The sequence below is a fragment of the Dendrobates tinctorius genome, unplaced genomic scaffold, assembly GCF_039654945.1.
Source record: "Dendrobates tinctorius isolate UK_male_01 unplaced genomic scaffold, ASM3965494v1 ptg000007l, whole genome shotgun sequence".
Taxonomy (NCBI): Eukaryota; Metazoa; Chordata; class Amphibia; order Anura; family Dendrobatidae; genus Dendrobates; species Dendrobates tinctorius.
Window position 1 is genome coordinate 24,989,043 of NW_027361675.1, and position 23,635 is coordinate 25,012,677.

Consider the following 23,635-nt stretch of genomic DNA (forward strand, 5'->3'; position numbering starts at 1 on the left):
ACAGTGGGCAAAAATGTAAAAACTTGGACAAACTTGTGGGCCAACCTTGTAGTTTAGCCTATAATAACGTTTTTATATAGAAACAAACTTAAAGGGGTTGTCCCACGAACAAAGTACATTTTAATTAATAGATCTTAAAATAATCACAAATTGGGGTATACTGGAATGTTATGTAAGAGCAGTAAAAGCATATGGCCTAATTTAAATGGTAAGAACAAACATTGAATAATAACGTATGCCAACAAGTGACCCCTACAAACAAAACAAAAAAAACCTCAAGTGAATTTCATCACAGTACCCTCCACACACATTGTATGATGACCCTACTCTAAACCCCCCTTGATCCTCCCTGGCAAAGTATGGTGACCTATCATGGTATGTTTCCCCACATGGTTCTTTATACAGTATATTGAACCCCTGCACTGCCTCCCTTACAGTATAATGGCCCCACATAATCCTCCATACAGAATAGGCCCTGCATTAAAAAAAGTTCCTTATTACCCACTGCTTTGGTCTCTGAAGCTCTTCACTGCTCAGTACAGATGGTGCAAAATAGTGACATGATGCCTGCTGCGTTAGCAGTTTAATTGATGCAAATTTAATAAACGTACAATGTTTGCGTTTTTTTTTTTGTTTTTTTTTTTGCTCACATAAAATACAGTTCGCAATTCTTGTTTATCAGGGAGAAATTATAATTGCTTAGATACATACCGACAATATAGGGGTAGTCACGTGCTCCCAAATTTTAAACCTCAAAAATTAAAATGGAAAACAATATCCTAGCAAAGTGGAAAACAAATGCATGTTGCTGTGAGTGCACCGCCATAGTATACATTCAAAATCCACCACAATCGGGAGTATGCAAGGATCTGTGTGAACATTGAGTACATGAGTTTTGAACTGAATTGTTTGCTACTAGGACTGATGTCACCTCGTGGGCAAGTGGGGGGGGGGGGCACTCGTTGTCGGGGAGACCGGTACGCTATAGGTCCTGTGAATCGGGAGGGGTGGGTCCAGTATGTACAGTAATTAAAAATTTCCTGAATCTCCATGTCAGTATGACATTGGTTAATAGAGTTATCCAGAACTTGTTACATTCCATTTCAAGTACATGAGATAAACTGCAGTACTTGGCAACAGCCACTAAGCAACGTGCAGTGGCATGTAAATGTTTGTGCACCCATGGTCTAAATTACTGTTATTATGAAGCAAGTTGAAGATGAAATGATCTCTATAAGGCCTAAAGTTTAAAGATGACACATTTCCTGTATATCTTAGGGAAAAGTCTTTTTTTTAAATGAAAAAAAAAAAAAAATTCCAAAAAAGGATAATGGGCTGATGGAAACGTTTGGGCACCCTTGGAGATTTGTGTGCTCAGATACCTTTGACCAAGGTTTCAGACCTTAATTAGCCTGTTTAAGGTTATGATTGATCATTATTATAGTTGGGAAAGGTCAGGTGATGCAAATTTCCCAGTTTCGTAAAAACCCGGCCTCCTCTAAGGCCGGTTTCACATGTCCTGATATTTCCGGTACAGGAGATGTGTCCGTTTGTCACATCAGTGTGGCATCTGTATGCTATCTGTGTGTGCTGTCTGTGTATTGAAACAATTTGTTTCAATTTTAACCCTATGCCTTTATGCCATCCGTGTGCAGTACGTGTTTACACGGACCCATTGACTTGTATGGGTCCATGTGACCCGTGGAGATGCACAAAAATGGACATGTCGATGTGTGGAGCACAGGAACATGGTCTGTGAGAAAACCCAAATATGTGCACAGACCCATTCAGTTGAATGGGTCTACGTGTGTCAGTGTCTCCGGTACGAGAGAAAACTCACCACACGTACCGGAGACGAGACACTGATGTGTGAAACCGGCCTAACACTGCCAAAAACGGCAGCTGTGGGTACTTCTAAGCAGCTGCCTAGCACTCTGAAAATGGTGGAGGCCAACAAAGCAAGAGCAGGCTATAAGAAGGTAAAGCGTTTTCAAGCTGCCATTTCCTCAGTTCGAAATGTAATTAAGAAGTGGCAGCAGGAACAGTGGAGTTCAAGATAAGTTCTGGAAGACCAAGCAAAATTTATGCAAGAGCTGCTTGTAGTATTGCTAGACAGGCAAATTGGAACCTCCGCTTGACTGCAAAAAGACCTTCAGAAAGATTTAGCAGACTGGAGTTTGTGGCACCTTGTTCTACTGTTCAGAGAACACCTGCATAAACATGGCCTTCATGGAAGAGTCCTCAAAAGAAAACCTCTCCTGCGTCCTCACCATAAGTCATTGTCAGAAGTATGCAAAACATCTAACTAAGCCTGATTGCATTGTGGAAACAAGGGTAGACCGATGAGGTTAAAATAGAACTCCTTGGCCACAAAGATCCAAGGTATGTGTGGAGAAAAAAGGGCACAGAATTTCAGGAAAAGAACACCTTGCCAACCCGTAGATCAATCATGCTTTTGGGTTGTGTAGCAGCTACTGGAATGGGGAACATTTCACGGGTAGATGGAAGAATGGATTCAATAAAATATCAACAAATTACTGATGCAAACTTCATGCTGTCTGTAAAAATAAAAAAAATGCTGAAGTTGAAAAGAGGATGGCTTCTACAAGTGAACAATGATCCTGAACACACGTCAAAATAAAAAATAGACTACCTCAAAAGCCGCAAGCTAAAGGTTTTACAATGGCCCTCACAGTCCCCCTGATCTGAACAGCAATGAAAATCTGTGGATAGACCTCAAAATAGCAGTGAATGTAAGATGACCCAGGAATCTCACGGAGCTGGAAGAAAGGGATTTTAATCCAAGAATTGCAAAAGGAGGTGCTACTACGTACTAACCATGCAGGGTGACTAAAACATTATATAAAACTCCTATTTCTGCCTTTTTCTAGCTTTTAAAACATAAAAGATGATTTTGTTTTTTTGCTTAAAATACAAAGGAAATGTGCCATCTTTAACTTTAGGCCTTTTAGAGATCATTTCATCTTCAAGTTGCTTAACTGTTCACAATAAGGACAGTTTTGACCAGCGGTGTCCAAGCTTTTTCATACCACTGTACGGACCTCCTATATTTCCAATGTATCACTTCTATCTTGCCGCTGCCAGAGAAGATTTCAGCTTATTGGTATGGTTCCAGGTATTGCACCCTCCACTCATCTTATTGATGACCTATTCTATGAATAACTCACTTGTTGAAAGCGGATATCCGGGACCTAAGGCCGTAGTCACACTAGCGATTAAATCGGACGAATGCAATGCAATAAAAAATTTTGCATAGTCTGTTAGACTATAAAGAATGTGACAACAACATTGCAGAAATAGCCCTGACCAAATTTTCGAACCATTTGTGGTATTTGAATGCAGAGTTGGTGGGATTATCGTTTTTTGATCCCACCATTACAGACAATGAAAAGTTGTTAATGGCTAATAAATTGCTCAGTAGCACAGATGAACCATCAGAGCACGCTAACCTACATGAGTTGATAATTTTACATAGTTATCTAATCTATTCTAGAGCTTTTGTTAGTTTTTGAAACGTCAGAATATAATGCTCGGCATTTGCTTACAACTTGCAGGACATATTGCTTTTGTTCTTCATCTTTTGTCAGAAGGTCGTTAAAGTCGGTTACTTCCTACCTCTTTTAATTTTTCTTTCCTAACTTTTGGATTTACAACCCTAGCGTGCTCTGATGGTTCATCTGTGCTACTGAGCAATTTATTAGCCATTAACAACTTTTCATTGTCTAATGGTGGGATCAAAAAACGATAATCCCACCAACTCTGCATTCAAATACCACAAATGGTTCGAAAATTTGGTCAGGGCTATTTCTGCAATGTTGTTGTCACATTCTTTATAGTCTAACAGACTATGCAAAATACCTAAATCTTAAAATACCTCAATTTGGATTTTTTCAAACTTTGAGCGACGAGTGGCACGGGTTAACGTCGTTTGATCGAGCTCAAATTTTGGCTATCAATATCTGGAAAGGGGAATCGTTTTGTGGGGTCCAGACGGACAAAATTCCGACATCGATTTTTTGCGGTCACCCTAGTGCACACACCCTAAGGGTATGTGCACACGCTGTGGCTCCGCAGTGTACAGAACAATGTTAGCCAATGGGATTTAAAATCCGCAGTGCACATGCTGCTGATTTTTCTGCACGGATTTGCTGTGGTTTTAAATCCGCAGCATGGCAATTCTTTCTGCGGATTCTGCAGCGGTTTACCACCTTTTCCAACCGCAGGCGGCAATTCTTTCTGCGGATTCCGCAGCGGTTTGCCACCTGTTCCAACCACAAGCAAATCTGCAGGTCACTTTACCTGCGGATCTGCGCGGAAAAATCTGCAGCATGTACACGCAGCTTAAAGCAGACATAGTTGAAGGCCACAAAGTCCAGGCCAAAGAGGAAAAATAGGTGGTACTCTGATGCAGTAAAACAGTCCATTATTCAATATGAGTAGTACATGGATGGACGGGAGCACGTGCAGTGGAGTACATAATTGAAGGCCATAGTTATTTGTAAAATCAGTCATGTTTTGCAAGCCATGACTTGTGACATGTAAGCTGCCCAGTGTACAACAAAATCATGACATGTTGCTCAATAAGTGTGGGCCCATTTCTAATTTTAAAGGTGTTATCCAGGACTATTTTGTTTTCTTATAAGCCTAAGAACCAACTGGCAGCTAGTTGCTAACTGTCCGGTACCAATCTCCACAAGCTCAGAGCAGTTACGGACCACTCCTGACCTCCATTCTGCAGCTTCCGGTGAAGTTATATCAACAGAGCGCTGCTTCTCTTACTCTGTTCTGTTGACGAGGCATGACCAGAAGAGCTGATAACTTAAGGGCAAATGAAGCTGTAGAATCGCCGGCAGGATTGGTGTGTAATTGCTCTGAGCTGGAGCCTGGCAGAACAGGCATGTAACTAGTCTCTTCCTATGGGCTTAAGGACTGAAATAGTCCTGGATAACACCTTTAAATTGATCATATTTATGCTGCATTATTTGAGTGCAGAGGATAAAATGTATGTTTCATACAGCTCTAATAAGTGTAGTTATTCCTTTAGACCAGGGGTGCAGAACCTGTGGCCTGTGAGGTTACTGTGTGTAGCCCCCAAACATCTGGTCACAGACATGCTTGTATGGCTAGCTGCTGGCCACATTTGTTTCCACGCAAAAAATAGTGGCTGAACCAAGGAGGAGTGAATCCTAATTGTGCATCTTACGACTGCTACATAATTAGTACAGTATTGAGACTGTTGTCTCCTGATTTGCACTATAAAAATGAGGTGGCCATGTGAGTATAGCCATCTTGAATTTAGTTTATGGGAGTAGTAAATGGGATTTTCATCAACTAGAATGGCAAAAGCTTCATAAATGGTGCCTTCTGGAGTGCACAAAAAGAAAAGTGTGATCCTCTTAACTTGATAGTTGGGAACCCTAGCAGTATAACCAACATTTATCACCTATTTAATGGGTATAGACCATAGGGCTATTGGGTGATATTTATCACAGGACAGCAATTCTCAGAACGTGCAATTTATCTGCGACTTGCTGTCATGCAATTATTTTAAGGCAGGGAATCTGCTGGGGGGAAAAAAAAAAAAAAAAAAAAAATCAAAAGGCCAAATTGCAGAACTGCCATGTGTCACACACAAATTGCCTATGAATTACATGCAACTTGTGACCAGCACCAGAAAACACGTTTTTAAACATTTCCAACCCCGAGTCACAAGTCACAATGTAGCACCATAAGGAACCATTGGGGACACGTTGCCATGGCAGGAGTGTCTTTGAAGGTATTACTCTTTAGTTTTATTATGGCCCTTGGTTTAGTGCTTGTGCACCCCTACTTTAACTTAATATAAAAAAAAAGTGCAACATTTAAGAATGAATAAACATTGTCCCTAGTTGTTATGGATACCCAATTTATCTTTTGCTTTGTACTGGCGCTGAAAAATAACATGTTCGCACAGCATAAATGCTGCAGATTTTTTTGCACTATAATACAGTCTAAATATTGCATTTATGCAGTTTTCCCCCTGATCCGATGTAATTTTAGCACAGATTTGAGTCCGCATCGTTAGGAGTTTATGCATAAACAAATGAAAACGAGTTCTGCACAGTTCCTAGCTTGTTGCCCAAGATCCCGGTCCCTGCTGCAGCACATGCACAGTGCTTACAAGTAGAGATGAGCAAACTGTAAAGTTTCATGATTCATACCGGACACCCTTAACATGGCCTTGTGAGTGTGATGGTGGTAGCTCTCACACCAAAGTTTGGGTCCCCATTCATTCACTTCTATGAGGTTCAAGTTCAGGTTAGAGTCCTGATACCCCAAACGTTTGACAAAAATCCTGTCGAACCTGAACATGCAAGTGACCACTCATCCCTACTTCCAAGCACGACGCTGAAGTTGGGTAACGCAAGTCTGAAAGTAGCCCAACGCTAAATATAGGGTACATCGGTCACATGCAGCATCATGCACCCATAGGAGGAGCTTACCGGAGGAAGCGCGGCCGGAGCTTAGCGGCGGCCCTGCGCCTCCTATCGCAAGTCTGAAAGCAGCCTTAGCTAGGATTCCATGACCATGCTGTTCTAGCACCCAATCCAATATTCTGTGCTACTGTGGAGGCAAGGCTGACTCAGTATAGCAACATCAGAGAGCACATAGTTCGGGTAAGGCCTGTTTCACACTTCCGTTTTTGTGTCCGCCAAACGGATCCGTTTCCGTTTTTTTGACGGAAACTGATGCAAACGGATCCGTTTTTTTAAAAACGGATCCGTTTTTTTGACGGATCCGCGGTAACCGTAATTGAAGTCTATGGGACAAAAAAAAACGGATCCTGCAAAAAATGGCGGATCCGTTTTTTTACGGAAAACAACGGATTTTGACGGATTTGAAAAAACGGAAGTGTGAAACAGGCCTAAGTAGTTCTTACGGTTGCCCAAGCAGTAGCACCAACTTCAAGCAAGTAAAAATCTAGTTGGGGTGTGAAGAGAAATAGGATAAACTTCTAAAAAGGGAGTAAAAATAACTGCACGCCACTACTTCTTACCAATCCCATCCGGTCCAGGCTACAGCATAAGAAAAACAATAGGCAATATTTGGGGGGGAAGAAAGTTTGTTTTATTTCTTGTTTTTAGCCAGATTTTTTTTATTTACTTGAAATTTATAATCCAATTCAGTTTGGGCATTTTTGAAACGCAGAACTAGGAGTAGAGGAAATATGCAAACCTAATATGCCAATTATTGTCTTTCTCCATAATTCATTAGTGCTGCTGACACATTCTTCATGTACAAATAGATGAATTTTACATACAGGTCTCACATTGTAACAATTGTAAAATAAGTGAATACAGCACAGCAGTATTCAAGAAATGCTTGCCCATAACACAATCATTGAAGGGGGAGAAAAAAAAAAAAAGACATTAATCATTTGATGCATGCTTCTGGGATGGAAGTGTACTTTACTATTAAAGCAGACCCTTAGCAGTACTGATTCGCAGACAGCCGCCTGCTATTGAAATGAAAGATTGTCAGGAATAAAGCTTTACAGTGATCATCCTCTTAGAGGAACACGTCTCATGAAATATACAATTTACTGCAAAATTGGATCACTTTCATTGCACTATTAAGTGTAAATAAGTATCTATGGGTTGACAGTTAACGTGCCATTCTCCATCTCAGACTATTAGAATTTATTTTTGTATTAAAAAAAAAAAAAAAAAAAAATGCATTGCACATTAGACGATTTGTTTCCATTGCACGGATAAAAACGGGCTCCACAATATGAAGAGTCTCGAGAGCAATGCAGGAGGTACAAAAGGAAAAAAGTACCAAGTTTTGCAGGCACAAGTTACTTGGTTTGACAATTTCCAATGAAAGCATTGTACATTTAATACTGCTGCCACACGTAACAAAGGAAGCCAACCAAGAGCATGGCCACATAGCTGTATTTAAAATACTTGTAAAGTTTAAGTAAAAAAAAAAAAAAGAAATACATCTCCACCAAGTAAGAAAACCTTTTCAATTTGTGCAGTGTGTTCACATTAGATCAGTGGGAGGGTTTTTTGTTTTCTACAAGAACCATACAGGAAAAAAAAAAAAAAAATATATATATTTCCAGCTCAGTGGTTGCATCTAAAAGTTCATTTAATAACAGAGATAAAGGCCCTGATTCATCATTTGCATTTTTTTTTTACTGTCCTGGCATGTCTCCCCCCACAAATTCTTCGAAAGTTTGTATGTGGTTGTGGGTTGCCGAATCCTGCACAAAAATCAAAAGATGCTGTTTTTTTGTGTAAAATGGATATTTGAAAACCAATGACTTCCATTTTTTTTTGCACAGATTTAAAATAAAGATTTTGTACCTCAGGATTGAAGTGCAATTGTGCCAGGAATTGGATGTTTTGTTTTTTTTTTTTAACTTGTGAGGGGAGGGGTAAACAATGATGAATCAAGGCCTGCCCAAATCTGTAAATTACAAGTTTACAAGTCACAGTCTACATATAAGACATTACAAATTCTTATGTAAACTTACATGGTCTGGTAAAAAGAAAAAAAAAAAAAAAAAAAGAAACCACCAAACTCATTTAACATACTGTAATTTTGGATATATAGCTGGACCACACAAAGCAAAGTGCGATTCTCACATGGAAAATTAGCGAGTCCATTGTACCTGCAGAACATTTTAGAAGGATATCAATTTTAGACAAGTTATTTAAAGGAATGTCCAGTCTTTTGATAACAGGAATCCAAGTTGTCAAAGAGGTAAGGCAGTTGTTGAAAGTTATTAGAGCATTCAAGTTGGGCTTATGTTATTCCACCTTCACAGATTTAGGGGTGGGGTGGGGAAGGGAAAACAAAAAAAAAACAAATGTTCATAGGATGAGATATCCAAATATGGATAATGGAATATTCCCAAGTCATGGAATAAAGGCCCACACAGTGCAATTCATGTTTAGTTCATGCAATCTGAGCAACATTTCATATATACTCATTAACTAGAACATCTATTTACAGCTTCACCAGACTGAGCAGTGGGAGGACTCAGCCTGCAAGATAGAAAAATACATCTATTTATGCAAAAACAATGTGTTACCATCAGATCTGAGCAGCTTTGGTTTTTTTTTTTTTTTTTATAGGTTTTTTGTTATATGTATAAAATAATTAAATGCTTCATTTGCACCAATCCCACGACAGAACCAGTTACAACTGATAACACGAGAACGTGTACATATTTATACTGGCACTTTGTGCAAAGGCTACACTGACACTTGTGTTCTTTTAACAAAATATTCAATATTTGAAGCCATGGCTTTCCCCATGACCACATTCAGCAGTTTGTACTAAAAAATACTTTATATCCGCAGACTTTCCTGCTTTCATTTACATATGCTACAACTTTTACAGGTATTTACAGAACTGATTAGTTCATGTTACTACAAGCTAGCTTGGAGAATTGCAGAGTAGCAGCAAAGATAATCACTATGGGGGGGGGGGGGGGGGGAAATCTCATTTACACTATTTTACAAGGAAATTATATATAGAAAACAAGTTTGCCAATAGGCCAATTCAACTTGTTTTGGAACCTCAGGTACAAAGGGTAATATATGAATACTAACATTTCATAACAGTAATTAAGATGAAAATCTTTAAACGATCCATGTCAGCTGTGGACCCAGGTGGAGTTCAGCTATAATTTACCCCAATTTTTGAAACTATAAAATAAAATAAAAAAAAAAAAAAAATAATAATCTTCTGCGCAGTTGTCACACCTCCAGAAAGCCCTAGTTTTTCTGAAGATTGCCTCTTAACTTTTGAAAGTGCTAAAATGAACCCCAAACCTGAAAAGTTAGTTTTGTAACGTTATATACACACAATCTATCGGACATCTAGCATTCCCTAGAAAAGGAAAGAATAAAGTTATTCACATTGCAATTAACATAGGCTAGGAAAATGAAATGACAAATATCACTTATAAGTGAAGATCAGAGTAGCAGGTTTTCAAAATTGAGTTGGTTGAAAACTGAGAAGGGGGTAAAAATTATATTTTTCATCCATCCCATACAAATTACAAATGGTGGGAGTGTGTGAATTTGTATGGGATGGGTTTATATATTAAAAAAAACAAAACAAAAAGGGGGGGGGGGGGGGGGTGGGAAATGGTGGTACGAGAACTAAGGGGCACAGGGAGAATCAGAAATAAGGGGCAGAGGCCAAAAGCTATTTTGGCAGTAACTGTAAGTGCAAACATGCAGTTCAATTGGCACATATTGATCAAAAAGAATCATACCTGCTCAGTAAGCCAGTGTGGCTAGAATGAGCCAAGAGAAGGGTGAGAGAAACAAAAACACAAAATAAAAAACATTTGCTTTGAAAATAAAAAAGCATATTGACATTAAAGCCTTTGTTTATACTAGATTAATACATACAACCTATAAAAAAGAGCTCTGAATGTAAAGGTATCCCTGCAGACCCCACAGAATATGCAAAACAGTGAAGCTCATCTGAAGGCTAGCTGGACAGTGCTACTCGGTGCAAGCCAGCCTTCAATGAATTCACAGTTTTATGTCAAGTGCAAAGTATTGCATGAACACAAAGTTGTTGAGTAGATGAACAAGTTCATTGAGAAATGTTGGAAAAAAAAAGTTGATTCCCATGCAGAAGTCTTCACAGAAGTTTCTCCAGATAGTATAGTCTTGCTCCTGAGCAAATTTAGGCAGAGCAGATCTAGTCCATATTGGTTTATGTGCCTAATGATCTATAGAAAAAAAAAAAACCCACACACACAAAAATAGAAGTGAGTCTTTAGCTTGCTACTCTGCAATTGTCTGTAAATGCTATATTATTGATTTGGTCCAAGCAGCTCAGGCCTGGACCTTCAGCAGGGTTTTAAGCTGGAAGGACATCAATTCTCTCTCAACAGGATTACAAGACAGATGTACCCAGTGGCTTGGAGGTTTTGGAAGAACACTTGGTGATGGTGGCTCACTAAATTTGGCACCAGCATAATTCTGGTTATTCAAGAGGTGATTGGATCCATGGAAACCAGAATTCCACATCTGGTTTGGAGACCGGTTATTATTGTTGATGACTCTGTTCTGCATGGCCTGCCATGCTAGTCCAGATGGACCACGTCCTCTGTTTTTACTCCGAGACGTATTCAGGTTCTGATTGTTATGTTCTAATGTCTGCCGGTTGCCCTGTTTGCCAACACTAGGTCTATGCTGATGAACAGGAAGGTTACATCGCTCACCTCCACCCATCTTCAAAATTTATGTCACCTAAAAAGAAAATAGCCGTGATGTCAGCATAAATATACACACAAACTACAACGTACACCATCTAATGTTACGTGACATTGCGTCATGCTTGAACCCCATGGTCACATGTAGCAAGAAAAGGAAAAAAAAAAAAAAAAAAAAAAAAAAAAAAGGGGAAGGCTGACCACATATGTATCTACTAACTGTGGGAGGCGAAGGAAGGGTCACAAAACAGGAGGGACAAAGCTCATGAGCAGCATTCAGCGTAATATTCGTTTCCGGCCATAACGGCTCTTCATACAAAGCCAGCGGCAGTTATTTACCTTGCAGTTGATCCGTCAAACGCCTCCACTCCTCCTCCAGGTCTCAGATGCAGTAAGGACTGTATTACCCTCTGTAATCCACACTTCCACTTGCCAGACTGGTTTTGCATGGGCCAGTGGAGATCCAAAACCAACATGAATCCCCTTGGCAGAAAGCTGCTGGGGATAGCGAGAACTGAAGTCTATACAGCTGTATATTAAAAAAAAAAAAAAAAAAAAAAAACACACACGCAAATTTATAAAACCGGTAGGAACAAGTGATATATATGTATTTATGACACATACTATAAAGGCAGTTGCGTACAACCAAGAGGACCATATCTACATAGAAAGCGCTATTATATAAACATGTTTAGTTGCTTTGTTCAAAAAGTTAAAGCATAAAAAAGTGGAACATATTCATCTTATGGTACAAAAAAGTAAATATGAGATATATATAAATAGTAAACATACACTGTATCAAACCACAAAGGGCAAAAACCAGCATCACTAAGTAATGAGTGTTTTCAGCCCACCCAGACAGAACAATGGGGGCACATAATAAGTCTGGGGTCCCACTTGGAAAGTTCGGGGTGAAGGCTCAGGATGACGTAAGCGACGCAGGGGAACAAAGAAGTAGAGACGAGCCAGCTAAACATGGCGACCGAGCAGGAGGGGCAGTAACTTACCAAGACTTCCTACCACAAGCCCGGCTCCTCGCCTCTCTGCCCTCCGCTGTGGTGACCTCACGCACCGGTACCGGGACGGTAACTCCACAATCAGGCGGTAGCTTGTCACCTTCCACTCTCTCCCTACGCGTCCAACTCACAACTCGGCTTCGGCTCGACCTTCCCAGCTAATAAGTGAGAGAAAAAAATGGAGCGTCGCCTCCGCCTTACTTGCGTCCTAACCAATGGGAGAGAAGAGGGCCTCCCGTCCGGCCAATCAGAACGCCCGTTACGTGAGTGGCGCCTGTTGCAGTGCGGATTCGGACTTCTGCTCGCTGGCTCCGCCTCCTGTTTCCATTTCGTGTCTCTTGTTATTGTGTGAGGGGGGAGGGGAGGGAAGCAAAACAAAGTCTGGAGACAGGAGACGAACTTGCCCACGGTTGCGACATTTGCCTGGAAACAAGAAATGGGGTCCGTGGAGTCTTGTAAAAATGCCTGCTAGCTTTGCTATTAGTTTATGGAGGCGCTGTAGGCTAAGGCACTGAGAGATTACACAGTCTTCATGGTAGGAGGACGACAAACTACCCGAAAATGAAGCGACTGGAGCCAGAACACGGCTTGTTAATAAAAGCAAACTAGAAATTACGAAGTAAATTCACATCTAAACCAAGAAATAAAGAGCTAACAGTGTGAGGCCTCCTTCACACTTCAGTCTTTTGACCTCCGTTCCAAACCGTCAAAGTGTGAAAAAATGGATCCGTTGCAGATTTGCAAAAAAACGGATGCACCGGATCCATTTTTTGGACGGATCCGCCGCAGCCGCCAGTGTATGAAATTACTCTGGAAAAGGAGAGAGAGAAAATATAACGGATTGCAACGGATCCGCCGCCCATAGGCTTCCATTCTAGCCAACGGCGGACTGCGATTGATCCGTTGCAATCCGTCTGTTCAACGCAGACAAAAAACATTGCAAAGTCCGTCTACTCCGGACGGCGGACGCTAAAATGATGACAGATCCATCAATAAACGGAAGCAACGGACGACCATCCGTCGCAATCCGCCGCTAATGCAAGTCTATGAGAAAAAAACAGATTCCGCCAAAAAAACGACGGATCCGTTTTTTTAAAAAAAGGGTGGATCTCGACGGACGTCAAAAGACTGAAGTGTGAAAGAGGCCTAACTAGGTGAAGTTTTTGTTTTAGAATTAGTCTCTGCGCCACCAAAGGGAGAATGAAGCAATACTGCCTTTGTTAAAGTGCTCTTCCCATTTTAACGGGGTTGTACCAAGTTGGAAGCTGCCCTAGCTGCAGGATAGAGGATAACTTCCAGACCACTGGGACCCCCACTAATGCCCGGGGTCAGACTTGCGAGAAACTCGCAGGAGTCTTGCACCTCAATACCCAGCATTCGGACCTGGGTGTGCGGCTCCATGTATTTCTATGCAGCTGAACGCTCCGGTCTGATTGTCAGCGGCAGTGCTGGGTATTGAGGTGTGAGACTCGTGCGAGTTTCTCGCAAGTCTGACCCCAGCCTAATCCTGAAAACCGGGGTTTTAGAGTGCCCCCCTGTGAATGGGGCAGGGGTCGATCATGAGTACTGACTCCATCCATTCTTATAGGAGTGCCGGAGATCAGTCAAGCGCAATCTCTAGGATTTCCACTAACCAATAATTAGTTGTGTGGGTCCATTGGACCCTCAGGGAGTTTGTTTTCATCATTTCCACATTATGGAAGGTACGTAACCAAGAGTTTCAGTAGCCCCTCCATCCTCAATGTATCGCGTCAACTACATGTGCAACAGCAAGGTGCACATGACTAATAGTTTACGTATTTTGGCGCAACTAACTGAAGGTTAAGAATGGAACAGCAGTGCTAATGATTGCTCTATTAGGTTTTTGGGAATGGAGGGGGTCTCAGCAGTTGAGAAGTTATTCTCTATCCTGTCTATAACTTCCAAACGGGTACTGCCCCTTTAATACATTAATGACCACCAATAACACCTTTTTATGATAATCATTAATGGACCATATACTGCAGCGCCGACTTTTTACAACAGCGCTTAAGGATAAGATCGCACTTCCACACCACCAATCGGTAAAGATTTACAGATCGGTGGTGATTTAGCAGGCAGTTTACACAGGCAAATCCGGCTCATCGATCTGCAATACATTGTTCAGGGCGCAGAGGCTGCCATTGTTTTCAGCAGTGCATTGTCCTGTGTAAAGAGCTCAAAAAATCAAGCCACCCAACAAATGAGAAAAATGATCGACAGTGTTTTTATCACAGCAGGAATATCCTGAGCAATCCTTTACATGAAGGTCATGAAGGAAGGTCGTGTTGGGCAGCTGACAAGACTATGAGAAGCCAGCCTGTGCTCTCCCACAGCTCTCTGTTCTCGTTTGGAATTTGATTTGAGTGAAATTTTGCACGGCCCGTCTTTAACACAAGACTAAAAATACTGCGATCATTAAAACTCGAAATCTACCCCTTCATAAGATTTGGCCCCTCGAATTTAGGCTCTATAGAAATAAAGGAAAAAATGTGTGTGTTTGTGTTGAATGCAAAACCACAGTTTTTGCCTAAAGGGTCTAAGGCTATGTGCACACGTTGCGGATTTTGCTGCAGGTCCGCAGCAGAAGCTGCTGCGTTGTACAGTACCATTTTACCCTATGTAAAATGGAAACCGCTGTGCACAAGCTGCAGAATTTTCCGCGCGGTTTTGCTGCGGTTTCAAATCCGCAGAAAGAAATGACATGTCACTTCTTTTCTGCGGATTCTGCTGCAGTTTACCATCTCCACCATTGTAGAGGTGATAAACCGCAGCCTAATCTGCAGGTAAACCGCAGGTCTTTTGACCTGAAATTTACCTGCGGATTTCTACAAATCCGCAGGGGGAAAATCCGCAGCTCCAAAAAATACGTGTGCACATAGCCTTAAAGAATGTGACAGCACCCAAAGAGTCACTCTTAAAGGGGCAGCAACCATATAGTCGCTAACGTGGGACAAACTGATAAGTTGCTATAAAGTCTGTAATTATAGCAATGGTTGTTGCAGAAGTAACTGGGACCTCGTTTATGAAAATTGCCATACAGCAAGATCACTCTGGTTGCCTATTGCAGCATTGAAACTGCTGAGGTAAAGTGAAAGTTGAGCTCTGGTTGCTCTGGACAACTACAACAGTCTGACTGTGAGGCAGTCACACATTTTTTGATTGATAGATATATCTATCTATCAATGTGAAGCGAAAAAAGAAGCAATGTGCAGCACTCACCGATATAGCTGAAAAACTGAGTCTTTATTTCACATAAATTCCATCAATAGATGTGTGGACATGCAGGACGTTAGAGGAATGCTAGGGGAGGAAGGTGCCGGACAACGGCCGTTTCACGATTACTCGCTTCTACGGGTCCACTGTCCATTTTTTGACTGAATTATATGCCGCAATACTTCAGATAAATAGCTCCGTCTGGTAAAGTGGTGATTTGTGTGCCCTAGTATGCTGTTCATCTGTTTGCTCTTTGCTGGGATCATATATATATATATATATATATATATATATATATATATATATATATACACACACATACACACACACACACGTACACACACACATACACACACACATAGACATATTTATATTCATCTCTTAGATTTCTGATAAGCGTAAGGTGATTACTAAGGGTCATAATACTAAGGCCTGTTTTTTAAAATGCCACTCAAAAAATGACCATCTATTGGGCAAGTTAAACTATAAGCTAAGAAAGCAAAACTGTCTCAAACAGCTAAGACGAGTGAACAACATGAGTCCCAACTTGAAAGGAAATAGATCAGACAGGCTGAATCAAAGACAGCTGGAATATCTAAACAGGAATGTCGTCTTCAGGAGAATAGACAGGCTGAATCAAGGGAAGTTGATCTGTATACCAGGAACATCATCTTCGGGAGAATCGGATGAAATAGGCTAAGTCAAGTAAAGTGGAAACATCTGAACAAAAGGATAAACGTTGTCAAAATGACCGCATACGATATATGCAACTTATACAAAGACGTAGGCAGGCTAACTTGACTTTGGAAAGCATTTTACTACAACCCAATTCAGAACTATAGGTCACATCTGAAAGTCATAGTAGGCAAAATGGACGTAATATGCGAACATTGTCAAGCAAAAAAGTTTAACTTGGAATCACCTGGTATGTGCTGTTTAAATGGCAAAGTCAGTTTGCCACCTTTAAGTATACCTCCCGAACCACTTCTTTCATATAAGTTGGGTACAACTCCTGAGTCCAAGCAATTTTTGCAAAGCATTAGGAGATACAATTCTTCTTTCCAGATGATATCCTTTGGTACAACTTTTAGGCTACATGCCTACAATCAGGAATAGCAGCTTTTTGATGGCAGCGCGTATTCGCTACGTCCAAAACGCTAGCATTCTACGTTACAAGCACAGTGAATGGGATTTATAGAAATCCCATGCCCTCTGTGCTTCTATTTAACGCTCCGTAAAATCACCCGCTGTGAGGGGTTACGAGATGCAGCATGCGTAGTTTCACGCATAGCCATTTAATAGATGCGATAAATCACTCAACACATGTGGATTAACTGCATGATTAGAATCCAGCTTTTTGGAATTAATACAAATTATTTTATTTTTATTTTAAAAAGTAGTTGTTGTTCGCCTCAGTGTTACGACAAATTTGTAAAAGTAAACAACTGTTAACACTGAAGTAACAAAAAAGAAGAGTTGAAAAAAAAACAATATTATATGCAGAACATATCATCTTCAGGGTGAAACTGAAAATTTAAACTTAGCTAGTGTAACCAACAATTTAACACATCATTTTCCACAAGCGAAGCTGTGGGTATATTGCTAGTATATATAATAGAACAATGTGTAGCTGTAATTTTTACTTTGTCAGTATTCAGCAAACACAAAAATAATAGAGAGCCAAAGGGTAAACTACAGCCAAATATGTGTACATTAGAGTGTGCAAGTTATGTGAATAATGTGCTTTAGAAAGGTTTCTTCTTTCCTTAGAGCAAAATGAAATACATGTATGGCAGTGCTGGGGTCACTCTGTGTGGAGGGCGGTTAGTTGCTGACCTCTCTCCATAATTGGTATATGCCTATTAAGTTACACAAATAGTATGCAAACTACAATACCCAGAGAGATTAGCAAAATTAGGATTATTTAGTCTAGAAAAAAACACAACTGAGGGGCGATCTAATAACCATGTATAAGTATATAATGGGACAATACAAATATTTCTCCAAGGATCTGTTTACACCAAGGAAGGTGACTGTCACAAGGGGGCATTCTCTGCGTCTGGAGGAGAAAAGGTTTTTCCACCAACATAGAAGAGGATTCTTTAGGCCCCTTTCACATGTCCAGATATTTACGATACCGGAAAAACCAGTACCGGAGATATCCGTGTCCGTGTGTGTAATAAGTGCGGCACACATGTGGCAATCGTGTGCCGCCCGTGTGTCACATCAGTACCACACGGTTGGCCGCCGGGGAAGAAGTGCTACTGTAAGCGCTGTTTCCTGGAGACAGTCTGTGCACACGGAGGACATAAAATGTGTGTTCTCCATGTGCACGTGTGTGGGACGTTTTGCGGCCCATGCTGCTGGAAGAAAAAGGACATGTCTGCGTGTTTTGCCCACGGACACACGGTCCGTGAAAACACGGTGACTTGTGTACAGACCCATTCATTTGAATGAGTCTACATGTGTCAGTGTCTCCGGTACATGAGAAAACTGTCACCACACATTATGTGAAAGGGGTCTTAAGGGGGCTTTACACATAGCGATATCGCTAGCAATATCACTAAAGCGTCACCGATTTTGTGATGCAGCAGCGATATTGCAAGCGATATCGCTACATGTGATACTTACCTCCGACCGGCTCCCCCGCTGTCCATCGCTGATCGCGTGAGATCGGCCTGGGCCATTTCTCGTCGTTGGCTTCCTGCTGGCGCCGACGAGCGAGCCATGGACGCTGGCAGAAGACGGACACCCTCGCCGCGTCTGAAAGGTAAGAGCGACCGCCGAGCATCGCTGCGTCGTTAGTGAGATCTGCCTGTTTGGCAGCTCACTAGCGACCATTTAGCGATGCACCAGCGATCTTGACTGGTCCATATCATGGTCGGGATCGCTGGTGTATCACTAAATGTAAAGGGGCCTTTACGGTTAGGGCAATGAGAATCTGGAATTCCTGCCTGAGGAGGTGGTGATGGCAAACTCAGTTGAGGGGCTCAAGAGAGGCCTGGATGTCTTCCTGAAGCGTAACAATATTGTATCTTACAGTTATTACGGTCTTTAGAAGGACGTTGATCTGGGGATTTATTCTGACGGAATATAGGCTGAACTGGATGGACAAATGTCTTTTTTTCGGCCTTGCTAACTATGTTAGTATCTGTCTCCAGCAGCCACAAGCAGATCGGAGCTCGGATCACCTTTAACTGTTGCTGTAAGGGCAGAGACAGACGGCCATATAACTCGTGGGAGAATCGCATCGTAAAACTCATACTGGCTGTCTGCTCTCCTGACCTGAGCTTGACAGCTGCATAGTAATCCATCACGCTGTTTTGCTCCGGTCAGGAGAGGTGTCGGGCCAGTCCATGCAGTGCGATGTGAATCAAGCACAATTTATACGGATGTCTGACTCAGCCCTTAAGGTACTGTCACACTTAGCGATGCACCAGCGATCCCGACCAGCGATATGACGCGGTCAGGATCGCTGGTGCATCTCTAAGTGGTCGCTAGTGAGCTGCCACACAGGCAGATCTCGCCAGCGACATTGTAGGGGTCGGGGGTCACTACTTACCTGTCAGACAAGGCGATCCCGACGTCCTCCCGCCTGCGTCCACGCGTCGCTCCTCTCCACAGCAGGAAGCCCAGCAGGAAGCTGACGACAAGAAACGGTCCAGGACGTTCTCGCGTGATCAGCTAATCAAATTATTTCAGGTTCAAATCCGCCTAGGGGGACTAAAGAATAAGTTAAACAATAAGAAAATATAAAGGGAAACTTTTTTTTATTAATGTATTTTTAATGGCGAAAGAGGAAAGAGGTGATTACCGTAAATATATATATATATATATATATATATATATATATATATATATATATATACACACACACATACATACATACATACATACACACACACACACACACACACACACACACCCCTCCATTTTCTCCATTAAAAATAAATTATTAAGAAAAACTTATTTAGAATTTCTATCACAATACAAAATTATTTAACTGACTATATAAATGCCATAATAGGGAAAAAAGTAAATAATAATCAAAAGGCTAGAATTTCGGTCTCCACACCTAAAAAGATGCATCCAGTATTGATACTAATTTATCTGTCAGTGTTCCACACAAAAAACAAGCTCTCACATAGTTCAATTGACATAAAAATGTTGCGTGTCTCGTAAGATGGTAATACAATTTTATTTTTAACAGGCATTTGAATTGTTTCACCACTAGATTTTCATTTCATGTAAGTTTGATAGATGGGAAACATAAAAACGAAAAATTGAATGCGGAGGCAAAGGCCACCGGACTCGCTGTAACTTTAGCCAGATGCTTGATTTTGAAACATTGTGTCTTTCAGACAAAGATAAATTTTAAAAGCCACAGGGGACAGAGCCACAGGGGCAACTAACTGGATTGGCAGGTACTCTGCGGCTTTTCCCCGCCCTTTCTACTCATACATGGGATCACAATCAAGCATCACCAGGATATGCCATACTTTATGGGATGGGAATACTCTTGAGGCTGGAGTCACACGCGACGCATAAAAATATGGTCCGTTTTACACGGACGAGAATCGCAGAAATGTACCCTGAACAGTGATCTGTATGTCATCCGTGTGCAATGCGAGGATGTGATTTTCTCGCTCATCCGTGTGACATCCGTACGTGGATTGCAAAATGGACATATAATGGATCCATGGCCTCAAATATTCGTGAAAACATATATTCAGTTATGATATATATATATATATATATATATAACATTTATTTATATTTCATACAGAGGTAGATAGCAGAATAGCCGATAATTCAATTGTCGGCTTCTGTAAAATCATTACAGAACCCGACAGGATATGAGACATTGTTTACATACATTAAACCATTGCATCACTAATAATGTTAGTAGTGTGTGTGTGTGTGTGTGTGTGTGTGTGTGTGTGTGTGTGTGTGTGTAAAATTTGGGAGCTGTAGGTGTTAAATTAAAGGATTAATTCACGGAAAGAACTTGCGTGCGCTCCCGCGCAATTTTCTCCGCCAGAGAGGGAAAGCCAGTGACGGAGGGCAGAAATTAATAGCTTAGAGAGGGACCATTGTTTTTGGCCCCCCTGGCTAAAACAATCTGCCCCCAGCCACCCCAGAAAAGGCGCATCTGTAAGATGTGCCAATTCTGGCACTTACCCTCTCTTTTCCCATTGCCCTGTAGCGGGTGGCATATGGGGTAATAAGGGGTTAATGTCACCATGCTATTGTAACACTTGTTACACGCATGGGCCGTGTGTAATCCATTTTTTTCTCACACCCATAGACTTGCATTGGCGAGTCTCGGGTGCAATACTGTGCAAATCGCACCATGCTGCGATTTCATCCTCACGTATAATACGGGTGAGAAAGAAATGGCAGCTGCCTCATAGAGTAACATTGGTCCGAGTGCTATGCGATTTTTTCTCGCATAGCACTCGTCCGTATTTCTCTCTAGTGTGACCCCGGCCTAATTCAGTGGTCTGCTTTGGAATCTTTTAGCCCTTGTTATGTTGATAAAAATCCTAAAACAATTAGAAACGCATGGCTTTAAACCAGTTTTAAAAGCATGGTCTTCATGTGTGACGCCAACAGGTCTAGTACCAAAGAGTATTGTCTATTGGTATAGATTGCACTTTTTTTAGTTTGTTGAGGCTAATGTGACATGTATGGTATGCTAATAGTTGTAATGATCTCATATACAGAAGAAATGAAAAGTACTGCATACGAAATCCAAATAGATGTCCCACAAATACAAAAGTCTTCATTTACATCTTAGGAGCACAAAGACACTATCTTTACAGCCAGAAGCCCTGCTGGTCACAGTCATAGTCTGCATTACAACACCCTTTTGTTATTGCAATACTTACTATAGATGGGAAAAACTGGTGATGACAGTATACTGTGTCTTCCCAAATCCTTCATGGTTTGTGTGAAAGTAGAAGCCATGTGGCCACTGTAAATAGCTTGCCATGAGGTATTCAATATTTTTAACAATACATTTTTAGCAGTTTTTTTAGAGATTATTTTTTTAGCTGTCTACAATAGGCCACATTCAGTCAGTTATATTTCTATCCAAGAGCCCAAAAAACATCTGAAATCTGAAGTGAAACTTACACAGATATAGTAGCGTAAAAAGGTTTTCAGTTTTGGATTCACTGGGACTTGTTCAGGCAAGTTTCTAATCAGTCTAGGTGCACCGCAGACACATTATAACCATTGTGCAAGTGTACATGGCCAATTTTCCACATGGACCCATGGCCTGCGTAAAAAAATAGCCGCATGCTCTACTATGGTTTGTTTGACAGAGCAGAATAATGTATGCAATGAAAAGCCGCTCTGGGTCCCATCTGCAGTTTGTATGAGTACACTGAGAATGACACTGAGACAGTCACTTACGCAATTTGCGGTCATGACTGGCCCGATTTTCAATACAACCGTATTTACCCAGTCTAACTGTACTGTACAGTCATGGCCAAAAGTTTTGAGAATGACACAAATATTAATTTTTACAAAGTCTACTGCTTCATTTTTTCTAATGGCAATTTGCATATACTCCAGAATGTTATAAAGAGTGTTCAGCTTAACTGCAATTACTTGCAAAGTCAATATTTGCCTAGAAAATGAACTTTATCCCCCAAAATACATTTCAACATCATTGCAGCCCTGCCTTAAAAGGACCAGCTAACATCGTTTCAGTGACTGCTCCATTAACACAGGTGTGGGTGTTGATGAGGACAGGGCTGGAGATCAATCTGTCATGATTAAGTAAGAATGACACCACTGGACACTTTAAAAGGAGACTGGAGCTTGGCATCATTGTTTCTCTTCTGTTAACCATGGTTATCTCTAAAGAAACACATGCAGTCATCATTGCACTGCACAAAAATGGCCTAACAGGGAAGAGTATCGCAGCTAGAAAGATTGCACCTCAGTCAACAATCTATCGCATCATCAAGAACTTCAAGGAGAGAGGTTCCCTTGTTGCCAAAAAGGCTCCAGGGCGCCCAAGAAAGACCAGCAAGCGCCAGGACCATCTCTTAAAAGTGTTTCAGCTGCGGGATCGGGCTACCAGCAGTGCAGAGCTTGCTCAGGAATGGCAGCAGGCAGGTGTGAGTGCATCTGCACGCACTGTGAGGCGGAGACTCTTGGAGCAAGGCCTGGTCTCAAGGAGGGCAGTAAAGAAGCCACTTCTCTCCAGGAAAAACATCATGGACAGACTGATATTCTGCAAGAGGTACAGGGAGTGGACTGCTGAGGACTGAGGTAAAGTCATTTTCTCTGATGAATCCCCTTTTCGATTGTTTGGGACATCTGGAAAACGGCTTATTCGGAGAAGACCAGGTGAGCGCTACCACCAGTCTTGTCTCATGCCAACTGTCAAGCATCCTGAAACCATTCATGTGTGGGGTTGCTTCTCAGCCAAGGGAATGGGCTCTCTCTCAGTCTTGCCTAAAAACACAGCCATGAATAAAGAATGGTACCAGAATGTCCTCCAAGAGCAACTTCTCCCAACCGTCCAAGAGCAGTTTGGCGATCAACAATGACTTTTTCAACATGATGGAGCACCTTGCCATAAAGCAATGGTGATAACTAAATGGCTCAGGGAACAAAACAGAGATTTTGGGACCATGGCCTGGAAACTCCCCAGATCTTAATCCCATTGAGAACTTGTGGTCAATCATCAAGAGACGGGTGGACAAACAAAAACCTTCAAATTCAGACAAAATAAAAGCATTGATTTTGCAAGAATGGACTGCTATCAGTCAGGATTTGATCCAGAAGTTGATTGAGAGCATGCCAGGGAGAATTGCTGAGGTCCTGAAGAAGAGGGTCAACACTGCAAATATTGACTTGCTGCATTAACTCATTCTAACTGTCAATATAACCTTTTGCTACTCATAATATGATTGCAATTATATTTCTGTATGTAATAAAAACATCTGACAAACACACATAAAAACCAGAGGCCAGCAGATCATGTGAAAATATAATATTTGTGTCATTCTCAAATCTTTTGGCCATGACTGTACTGAAAGAATACTGCTATGTGACTACACACACAGAAGGCTGCTAGCCCAACAACTACATATCTTCCCCTATATCCCCAGAA

General features: G+C 41.3%; 1 protein-coding gene across 1 annotated transcript; it reads right to left on the reverse strand.

The window, feature by feature from the left end:
- Positions 1–7,105: 7,105 nt before the first annotated feature.
- Positions 7,106–19,219, reverse strand: PNRC2 (proline rich nuclear receptor coactivator 2). Its single transcript, XM_073572733.1, has 4 exons — positions 19,064–19,219; positions 12,259–12,690; positions 11,591–11,780; positions 7,106–11,288 (listed from the first exon to the last, which is right to left on the reverse strand). The coding sequence occupies exon 4, from the start codon at positions 11,268–11,270 to the stop codon at positions 10,872–10,874; it is 399 nt and encodes a 132-aa protein (XP_073428834.1). The 5' UTR covers positions 11,271–11,288; positions 11,591–11,780; positions 12,259–12,690; positions 19,064–19,219; the 3' UTR covers positions 7,106–10,871.
- Positions 19,220–23,635: the final 4,416 nt, after the last annotated feature.

What these genes read in the sequence shown, in the direction of transcription:
- PNRC2 (XM_073572733.1), bottom strand. Translation starts at nt 11,270, where the DNA reads ATGGGTGGAGGTGAGCGATGTAACCTTCCTGTTCATCAGCATAGACCT.